Consider the following 11258-nt stretch of genomic DNA (forward strand, 5'->3'; position numbering starts at 1 on the left):
TAGTTAAGAACAGTTTCAGGTTAAGAACGGACCTCCAGAACTAATTATGTTCGTAACTAGAGGTACCACTGTATTCCACAAACCATTTCCATTCTTTTTTAACAAGTTTGTTATCTTGATTTCTTATTTTTCCGGTAAGTTTCGCCATTTCTGCATATTTCATAAGTTTTTGTATCCATTCTTCTTTCGCTGGGACTTCTTCATCTTTCCATTTTGGGGCAGGTAACATTCTTGCCGCTGTAGTTGCATACATGAATAAATTTCTATACAATTTGGGTAGTTCTGTCCCTATAATTCCACAAAGGAAAGCTACAGACAGATGTGTTCACGGTAAGAGCAATTGGATAATGGAATAATTTGCCTAAAAGGTTGAAGGTCTTCAAGCCAAGGCTGGACAGCCATCTGTTGAGAATACTGTAGCTCTGGATTTCCTGCATAGAGCAGGAAGCTTAAGCAGATGACCTACATGATTCTATGTTTCTACCTTCTGTCCTCAACACAGAAGGCAGCAGGACAGGAAGTCTTGTACCTCACTGTTCCAAGATGCCATCAGCATCATTGATTCACAAGACAACAATAGGAAGGTATTCCCAGTGGTGGTGGGCTCTCCTTTGCTGTCAGTACTTAAGCAGATGCTGGTTGACAGGGCATCCTATCAGGGATATTGTTGTCACATCCTGCACTGCACTGCAGATCCTACAAGGATCAGGAAGTTGAACTAGATGAGCTCAAAGGTACCTATTTGTTCTGTTAGGGCAATCAGCCAGTCCCTCTGGGTTGAGATAGGATTCATGGATTCTAAACTTCCATTTCCTTAATATTTCTAGAAGAGAAAGGTCGAGTGGTGCAGTCCTTGTTCCCTTGGTTCTGCCTGTTTTTCCAGCGAGTTTTCAAGTCTTTTGACGATGTCTGGAGACTTTGGGAGGTGAGTGGATTTTGCTATGTACGTGGCTGGAAGTTTATGCTCCTGAAGAGATGCTGGATATAAAACACCCCTCAGTACCTGTTTGGGTGACTAAATGGACAAATCGTCTTGCCTGGTATAAGGCAGCTTCATCTGTGCATCTTAATGCATTGGCATATTTTGCTTGCTACCATGCTGGCTAACTGGATTTAGATTGCTTCCACATGTCATTCCTAAGAGCAACAGTGATAGAGAGGCAGTTCCTAAAGCAAATGCATAATTAAATGAGAATATATATCTAGAGAGGGAGGGAGGGAGAGGGAGATTCTCAGCACAGTCCTGGAAACCTGCATTCAGATCCCAGTGAGCAAAATCTTCTCCGTGCAGCAGATGCCACAGTGGATTTCAAATGCAAAATCTGTTTCACTACGGCTGGCAGTTCTCTCCGTTTTGTTGACTCTCTGGGCAAAAATTAGGGGGATTGGCAGCCTTGCCAGACGAGAAGCAGCCTCTCAATGGTGCTGTGCCAGTTGCTTCCCTGATGCTGGCCAGTGATTCCTGCCAGCTACACAGCTGGTGCGCATTAGTGGTTGCGCCACAGCTCCTCTTAAAGCCTTTTTTCTTTTTTTTGCCTTTTTAAGTCGAATCCCAAATGGAGGCCAGGACTGCTGCTGTAGCAGGATGTTCTGACCCCGCCGAACAGCAGCCATTTGTTTAGCAGCCTCAGCCGCCCCTCCTGTACCCCGGCGCCTTTTATTATTTCAATTAATATGTGCAGAGAATTTTCCCCTTGTGTTTGTCCTTCCTGCTGAGTCGGCTTCTGCACACCAGCCGTTTGCCGGTAATTATGTGGAAGAGAGGTGAAAGGGCAAAGCTCCATCTGGGTTGGGAAAGGAAAGTTCTTCGCTATCTCCAAAGAAGCTCAATTAATCCAGGCCATTAGGATTTGCGTTGGTGTTATTGTTGTAGCAGGTCGGCCTCCTATCCAGTTCCTCTTGGGGTCTTTGGGCTTCAAGCAGTTTATTGCAAATGCTGAATATCCTTCCTAGGGTTGCCAAACCTCAGAGTTTGACCTGATCTTTTAATGTTTCAGGGTTCTTCTATGGGTCTCTAGTGGAAGGAGTAAAATTTCAGGGTGAAGGGTCAGAATCAAAGGGACAAGCTCATTTCCTTATGGCTTAAGAGGTTTCTTTTTTTTTCTTTTGTAACCCCCTCTCGCAAATGTCTGTCAGTCTCTATCACCAAGAAACCAAGCAAAGGAAGGACTGTGGACCAGTGGTGGGGCATCTGCTTTGTCAGTGTTTGAAAAGGAAAAGGTTCTGACCTTCTTTGTGAAATATACTTGGAGTTGAGAGTGGATTTCATGCTCTTTATTCAGCTCATAGTGGTGAGGAGGAATGGAAGTCCCCCCAGAATGTCTGCTTTATATACATTATTTACACAATGGGCCCCACGTGATTGGCTAATTCTGGGATTCACCTGTAAGCCAATCAGGTTGCGGATTCACTTCCACCTGGAGCTGGATTGAGGTGGCTCCTGTGGACCAATCAGACTGCTGCATTCTGGGTCTTATTGTTATAGGACCAATCAGACTGTTGTATTCTGGACCCTATTGTTCTAGGACCCATCAGACTGCTGCATTCTGAATCCTATTGTTCTAGGACCAATCAGACTGCTGCATTCTGAATCCTATTGTTCTAGGACCAATCAGACTGCTGCATTCTGGACCCTATTGTTCTAGGACCAATCAGACTGCTGCATTCTGAATCCTATTGTTCTAGGACCAATCAGACTGCTGCATTCTGAATCCTATTGTTCTAGGACCAATCAGACTGCTGCATTCTGAATCCTATTCAACTCAGTACATAACACTTTGCCTCCTTTGCCTAGTCCTTGAGAAAGAGTACTTTGCAGAATGCTGCTTTTATTCTTAAAAGTCGTCTTCTACAACCATGACCGACAGCTTTATACATATCAAATGCAACCAGCTTTCGACCATCCGACCAACCCACCGCACACACCATCAATGACCACTCTATATATACAGGCATACGCAGGTGAAAGGTTGTATGCACCATGCAGGCTTTGCCGATTCATTGTAGGCCGCTGACTCATGCTGACTCAGTTCCTTTTGTATTAAAGAAACAGCGGCTAATTTTTAGCCGTGACATGCTTTGCATGTAAAAGGTCTCTCTGCCAATCAGTGCAGACAAATACTGATTTCCTATGTGTCTTAAGTAAAGCTTGTTCTAGGTATGTGCAATCCTTTGCCCATGTCATAGTCAGGGCTGTCTTTACCTGGGGGTGCAAGGGGTGCAAGGCACCCAGGTGCTGAATTCTGGGGGGCGCCAGGCGCCCGCTGCTGAAGTTGCCTAAGCTCTTAACTGCCTACCTGTTATGAAATAATAAATAATTTTGATAAAGGTAGAAAAACAAAATACATATATACCTAGGTATTACCGAAATGTATACCTATTGTTTCACTAAAGGACTTTCGACTTTGTGCGCTCATTTACCAAAGACGTGTCATGTTTCTCATTCACAACGGTGGTGCTTGTCAGACTCAATGATGGCGCTTGTCATTCACAACAAAAGATAAGGCATAAGCGTGGTGTCTGACATAAGCATACTGGGGGTGCTGGGAGGATCTTTGCACCCCAGCGGTGCATATGCTAAAGACAGGGCTGGTCATAGTTGGGTTACAGGCAGAAGTCTTGGATGAGCCCAGAACCTTGAATTAATAACCATCAAACCAGCCAGTAATCAGGGTTGAAGGACTCACTGGAAAGCAGAGTTGAGGAGCAAGCCAGAACCAAACAACCACCAAAGAAACATGGACACTCTAGAGCAGTGTTTCCCAACCTTGTGCCTCCAGCTGTTTTTGAACTACAACTCCCATCATCCCTGACTAGCAAGACCAGTGGCAAGGGATGATGGGAATTGTAGTCCAAAAACAGCTGGAGGCACAAGGTTGGGAAACACTGCTCTAGAGCACAAGAAGACATTCCTGCTCAAATAAAGCTCATCTTGAACAGGAGTCCTTTTATACTGTCTCCTGACCAAAATGATCCAATGACCAGCCTGAATGGGCAGAGTCAACCCAGAGCATGAAGAATCCACTGAGAAGCTACCACCTGCAGCCCAGTAGTTCACCACACCTATCCAGATGTTCCTGAAAGTTTCACTAGGCTCCACCCCCTCCCCTAACAGTTTCCACTTCTGCACCAGCTGAGACCACCCATCCCCTGAGCCACAGGAGACCTTAGTAAAGGCTTCCTCAAACTCGGCCCTCCAGATGTTTTGAGACTACAATTCCCATCATCCCTGACCACTGGTCCTGCCAGCTAGGGATCATGGGAGTTGTAGGCCACAAACATCTGGAGGGCCGAGTTTGAGGAAGCCTACCTTAGAAGCAACCTTGTCCCTGCCCTCTTTCCTCCACCAAATAATGCCACATTAGTTTTCCCTGCACTGGTTTAGCTTACCTCTCTCTCGCTTAAGAAATAACCAAAGGTCACCTTTCTGTTGTACTGGCTATGTGGCAGAATTGGATTTAGCTAAGCTCTATTTAAAAATATGCATGTGGAAAAAGCTTTTCAGCCCAGATCAGTCTGTGCTCCACAGGAAATCTGAGTTTTTCTGTTCATAAAGGGCTTTGCTTCATTTCCTGAAGGCTGCAGTGACTAATCTTGGGCAGGTCATGGAGTGGGAATGGAAAATATGGGGAAGGGAAAGCACCTGAACAGTAAGTTATCTGGTCTCCTCCAAATCTTGAAGGTGGGCCTCATTGTGGCAGGATAAACCCACAACGGTCACAGCCACACCTAGGATTCTCATCTTCCAATTTTGTCGCTGCATTTTAGAGTCCTGGAATTGCCTGGCTTTGCATCCAAAGTAGATTCAATGCATTAAGAATCCTCAATTTTTCTTTGTTTTTAAACTCTCCAAAGGTTGCATGTGCCACACACCGCATGCACATTCTGCTACAACTTTCGGTGATTCTGTTGCATTCATATCTTCCTCCCCAACCTTCATCGTTAATTCACACACAAGCTTAGATAAAAGGTGGAACAAAAAAGCCTTATTAATAACAATAATCATAAATAAGCTGCCCTTCACCCTAAGGTCCCAGGGGAGGTTACAACAATTAAAACATAAAATTAAAAGCAGTTTAAAACATATTGCATCCTAGAAATAAGGTGAATTCTTAAAATATACATCCCACATGGCAAAAATGTGGGTAAAGAGTTGCACCTTCCGCACCTAATTCTGTGTTGCAATGCAATAACTAATGAAGATTCTTTGGGTGTGGTGTTTTACTAATGCACAAGACCAAAGCCCCCCCCCCGCAAAAAAAACATTATTGATGTGCAACCACACCAAGAGAGCCATTTTGCAGTGTTTTGTCAATGTACCTGTGCACAGGGGAGGGGTCTAAGAGATGCAAATTCTCTGAAGGAACGGAAAGCTGTGAATGAGGCATGCTCCAATTCTGAAATTGTTGTTTGCCATTTTCCTAGTTAAACCAGAATCTGGGATGAGTGGCACGCAGAGCAAAACAAATCAGGAGAAAAACAAAGGAAGTTACAGAGGAAATTGACTCCTTTCTAAGGCTCTAGGTGCCTTGTGGTTCCTGCTGGCACCCAGCTATGTGTCAGACTAGACACTTCCTTGAATGGTGTGCTGAACTACTCCTTCTATACAGATCCTGAGAAGTCAGGGATAAGATTCTTTGCAGTGTGATCTTCTGGTGTTACAAAACAGGCATCTTCTATAATAACCGGGCATCGCAGTGTGGCTCATATCACCTTGTTGTCATCCTTTCTCCTTCAGACATAGTGCATGTCTTACACAAAACAACACTTGGGTGCACACATTGCTGTCAACCTAAAATGACTGATGGGGAAGAGAAAGTAGAATAAATGCTAAGCAGAGATTTCAAGCGGTTCAGCCCTCTCCCTCGCCGCTTACCCATCACATCCACAGATTCTAGTGAGGTACGCTGGAAGAATTCAGTTTCTGTGCATTCCGGTGCAAATTGATCTGATCTGCAGCAGCTCCCAGACCAATGTGCTGAGTGAGATGGAATAATCCTTCAGATCTTACACTTCTCTGAATCTTTCGGTACAATTTTCAGCTCAAAATGTAGCAAAGTGTGCCCAAAATTGCAGAAATGTGTTAAAATATGTACAGTGATAAAGAACACATACTTAAATAAAAACGTTTGTCCAGATCTATTTTAAAAAACAACAACAACAACCAGCAAGTGGCAAATATTTGGGTTGCATGGAGCATTTTAGTAGAACATATTCAGAAAAGAACAATCAAAATAATCCAGGGATTGCAGTGACTCATCTACGAGAAGAGGTTAAAGCATTTGGGGCATTTGAGATTAGAGAACAGGTGAGGAAAAGGTGACATGCTAAATTAATGGAATTATGCGTGGCATTGAGAAAGTGGATAGAGAAAGGTTTTCCCCTCTCTCACAACACTAGAACTATGGCAAGTTCTTAAAGAAATGGGAGTGCCTGATCACCTCATCTGTCTCCTGAGAAATCTCTATGTGGGACAAGAAGCTACAGTTAGAACTGGATATGGAACAACTGATTGGTTCAAAATTGGGAAAGGAGCACGGCAAGGCTGTATATTGTCCCCCAAGATGGAATTAAGATTGCCGGAAGAAATATCAACAACCTCAGATATGCAGATGACACAACCTCGATGGCAGAAAGTGAGGAAGAATTAAAGAACCTTTTAATGAGGGTGAAAGAAGAGAGAGCAAAATATGGTCTGAAGCTCGACATCAAAAAAACGAAGATCATGGCCACTGGTCCCATCACCTCCTGGTAAATAGAAGGGGAAGAAATGGAGGCAGTGAGAGATTTTACTTTCTTGGGCTCCATGATCACTGCAGATGGTGACAGCAGCCACGAAATTAAAAGACGCCTGCTTCTTGGGAGAAAAGCAATGACAAACCGAGACAGCATCTTAAAAAATAGAAACATCACCTTGCCAACAAAGGTCCGTATAGTTAAAGCTATGGTTTTCCCAGTAGTGATGTATGGAAGTGAAAGCTGGACCATAAAGAAGGCTGATCGCCGAAGAATTGATGCTTTTGAATTATGGTCTGGAGGAGACTCTTGAGAGTCCCATGGACTGCAAGAAGATCAAACGCATCCATTCTTAGGGAAATCACCCCTGAGTGCTCACTGGAAGGACAGATCCTGAAGCTGAGGCTCCAATACTTTGGCCACCTCATGAGAAGAGAAGACTCCCTGGAAAAGACCCTGATGTTGGGAAAGATGGAGGGCACAAGGAGAAGGGGAAGACAGAGGATGAGATGGTTGGACAGTGTTCTCAAAGCTACCAGCATGAGTTTCACCAAACTGCGGGAGGCAGTGGAAGACAGGAGGGCCTGGCGTGCTCTGGTCCATGGGGTCATGAAGAGTCGGACATGACTAAACGACTAAACAACAACAACAAACCTGAATGATGGAAGATTCAGGACAGAGAAAAGAAAGGACTTCTTCACACAGTGCAACACAGTTAAACTCTAGAACTTGTTCCCACAGGAGGCAGTGAGGCCACTAACTTGGATGGCTTTAAAAGAGGATTAGACAATTTCATGGAAGATCAGGCCAATGAATGCCTACTAGCCATAATGGTTATGGGTGGTGCTGTGGTCTAAACCACTGAGGTGGCTCCTTACATGGGACTCCTGCTCCTCATTTAACCGCAGCAAAAACCCTGTCAGTGTCAGGAGCCGATACAGAACAACAAACCCCTGTGTTGCAAACTTAACACAACAAACAACACAAGCAACATGAAGACCAGTATACTAGATAGCACTCCAATTCTTATTGCATAATATACAACAAAAACAAAAAAAATTGTGTACACTTGTAAATTCTCCAATATAATTAAAATCAAATGAACACACGTCTGTCAATCTTTGAAAGTCCGTAGATGTATAATGAGTCTATAGTTGAAACACAGTGATAAATGCTATCCTGTGGGCTAAGTGATAAAACTTTTTAGGTGTTCATAGTGCCAAAGTAGTAAGTGAATAACAACGTAGACAGTGATTCCAGATAATCTGACTGTTTTTGTTTTTGTTGTATAATATGCAATAAGAATTGCAGCGCTATCTAGTATACTGGTCTTCGTGTTGCTTTGAGACTCCTTTAGGTAGTGATAAAGCGGGAGATCTTCTTCTTCTTCTTCTTCTTCTTCTTCTTCTTCTTCTTCTTCTTCTTCTTCTTCTTCTTCTTCTTAAAAGAATGAGAACCAGGAATTTGGCACAGGATTCTATGGTATAATGTATCCCATTATATGAAAATATGGGAATGAATGTTACATATGTGCAAAGATTTGTTAAAACTGTGACATAAGCTAATTTTTAAATGTCATAATAAATACACAAACACAGGACAAGCTGTTTTAGAGGTTATATAACAACAAAATGTGTTGGAGATAATATTAAAAATGTATAGTTCACACAAGAACAATAGATCATGCGTAAGCAACATTAGTTACAACACCCTCCAGAATATTTATAATGGTGGTCTTTTACTTTTCTTTTAACTTTTTTGAAAAAAATCTTCTCTGTCTATACAAAATTAGAGTTCAGATTTTTTTAATGAAAAAAAATATCACAGATGAATGCAGAGATGGAACAGACGTATGAATGAGCACACATATAATTGGCACAGGCTGGGAATAGACTGATCCGTTCACCCCTAATTCTAGCTTGTGTTGGTCTCCTCCAAGGTGTTTCTGACTGGGCTGCCTTGCAGAAACTTTCAAGTGATTGTAGCCTACACAATGTTGCAGACAGTGAGAGATCAGATTCTCAGAGAAGACATGAATGGAGACGACATTTTGATGGTGAGTCAGACTATCAGAATACCTAAAAGTTACATGAGATGCAATTTAAGCACCAAGACTATAATCCAGGATACCCTGGAATTCCCACATAGGCAAGCTACCTACAAAAATCTTGGTGAACATTGTATGCGGCACTGATATTTTATGATACAGTGGCATACACATACCCTTATAAATGAATGAATGAATGAATGAATGAATGAATGAATGGTGAAGTTGTAGGGTTGGAAGGAAAGCAACGGAGCATACCTAGGGAACTTCTAGATGTTTGCTGCTGCCTGCCACAGAGATGATAATGCATCAATACGAGCTAACCATATTCAGGTTAGGGATGATGGGAATTGTTGTCCAGCTACATCAGGTGTAGGCAAACTAAGGCCCGGGGGCTGGATCAGGCCCAATTGCCTTCTAAATCCGGGCCACGGATGGTCCTGGAATCAGCGTGTTTTTACATGAGTAGAATGTGTCCTTTTATTTAAAATGCATCTCTGGTCAATTGTGGGGCCTGCCTGGTGTTTTTACATGAGTAGAATGTGTGATTTTACTTAAAATGCATTTATGGGTTATTTGTGGGGCATAGGAATTCGTTTATTCCCACCCCCCAAAAAAAATATAGTCCAGCCCACCACATGGTCTGAGGGATGGTGGACCGGCGGACGGCTGAAAAAGGTTGCTGAACCCTGAGCTACATCTTGAGGGCCACAGATTCTTGATCTCTACTGCTGCCAATTGGTTACTCTCATGATAAAAGTCACCTTCAAGATCATCTTCAAGTTCATTCTCTTACATGTGCTTTTTTACTCTTTAGACTATATTGGGCAAAAAAGATTCCTGCATTGTGGGGAGTTAAACTAGATGATACTCATGGTCCCAATTCTATAATTTTATTGTTCTGTGAAGTTTGTAATAGTTGGGGAAAATTAACAGATCACATTCCACTGTGTGGAATGTGTTTTAATGTTTTATTAATATTCTTAAATATGCTTTATACATCAGCCCAGCAGATTGTAAGAGCCTGGGTCCTGGGGAAAAATGCCAAAGATCATTTGGATGAACTTGAATTGAACTGTGAACTGAATGTGAATGGACTAGTTCATTTTGTGAAGGAACCAATATTAGTTACTTTTAAAACATTTTGAAAACTAGTCCCTAAATAATAGCTTTCTAAGCTCTGAGTTTAATTCAGATATAACAATCAATGAGTGCACAGTCTGGGCACACAATAGTTGAGTAGTACAAATCAACAAGTCTAACCCTTTTATGAAAACACATGGACCTGTGTTTGGTGTAATGTGTGAACGAGACTCAATGAAAGCAAGGAAGAGTAATAGCAGAGTCGGGAGGCTCCAGGGGTTGGCAGTGCCATCCTGCAGGACGGCGGGCATCACCAGTGATGCTTCCCACTGGTGCTGGAGCCGAGTGACTTTTAGTCTGATCACTCCACATTCTTCTTATATTCTAATATTTTCATATCAGAGACTGCAATACATTTGCAACCAAACAAAAATGGCAATATAATCTGTGAAACAGCAAGCCTGGGTGACTGATAAGCTGTCACTTTTCTTCTCTGTTACAGCTGTGCAATAACATCGTAGATCTGGATGCCGATGAATTGATCTCCAAATCCTGTAACACATATGAGGTTCTCCTGAAATATAAAGATAAGGTAAAGGGGGGGGGGACCTGGAACTCTCCTTCCAATATAATATTTCTGGGTTCAGAGAAGGATTCCATACACAGGCTTAAGCTTTTTCTTTTTAAAAAATTAAAAAGCCTGTCCTCACAATAACAAACAAAGGCAACTCAAACTCAAACACAACTAGACTTTGTTGCTAATCAGGCAAAAGCCTGAGAAATGTCACTGTTGGGGGTACAGCTGGTGCAAATACCCCTGTTGACCTTTGTGAGGTCATTTGTTCCCTGCCACTTCAGGCAGTTTCCCTAGTTAAATAAAGGGTGGCAGGAGGTGAACAATGATATATTCTCTTTGTTGTATACATTGCTGATGTGTCCTCCATTTGTCCTCAGGTTCCGAAGGAGTTCAAGGAGTTCTTTGGTCTGTCACTATAATAAAGGTGCCTTGTTATAAAAGTCGAAAGAGTCACGTGGCCTGAGTGGTGTTAGTGACACAGAATGGAAATCAACTGGGGGCAGATGTCCTCTCTCTGCTCCTATTGACGTGGGTCAAAGCAAGAAAGGTAGACTAACTGCATGCACTGTTGCCTTAGCACCAATTGGAGCATCAGGCTAGTTGAAGCCAGACCAGATCCACAGACGGTGAGAAAGATTCCATCCTTAAGAGGATACCATGTTCATAAAGATGGTTGAAGCTATGGTGTGGCTGGCTCCCCTCCTGAACATTACTGAGCATAAGGAACGGGCAGAGTTCAGAGGCAGAGTAACTCTGCACATGCAGAAGGCCCCAGATTCATTCCCTTGCTTCTCTGGGTAGGATGGCAGACAGTCA

General features: G+C 42.8%; 1 protein-coding gene across 1 annotated transcript in view; it reads left to right on the forward strand.

Annotated features, from left to right (window-relative positions):
- Positions 1–10882, forward strand: part of TBC1D21 (TBC1 domain family member 21) — a 31596-nt gene extending 20714 nt beyond the window's left edge. The window contains exons 8-11 of the mRNA XM_053364657.1: positions 828–925; positions 8675–8791; positions 10368–10457; positions 10820–10882. Of these exons, the coding sequence (XP_053220632.1) occupies positions 828–925; positions 8675–8791; positions 10368–10457; positions 10820–10861 (347 nt within the window). The 3' untranslated portion in view covers positions 10862–10882. The remainder of the gene's footprint in view (positions 1–827; positions 926–8674; positions 8792–10367; positions 10458–10819) is intronic.
- The last annotated feature ends 376 nt before the right edge of the window (positions 10883–11258 follow it).

This window comes from Podarcis raffonei, chromosome 14 (assembly GCF_027172205.1).
Source record: "Podarcis raffonei isolate rPodRaf1 chromosome 14, rPodRaf1.pri, whole genome shotgun sequence".
Lineage (NCBI taxonomy): Eukaryota > Metazoa > Chordata > Lepidosauria > Squamata > Lacertidae > Podarcis > Podarcis raffonei.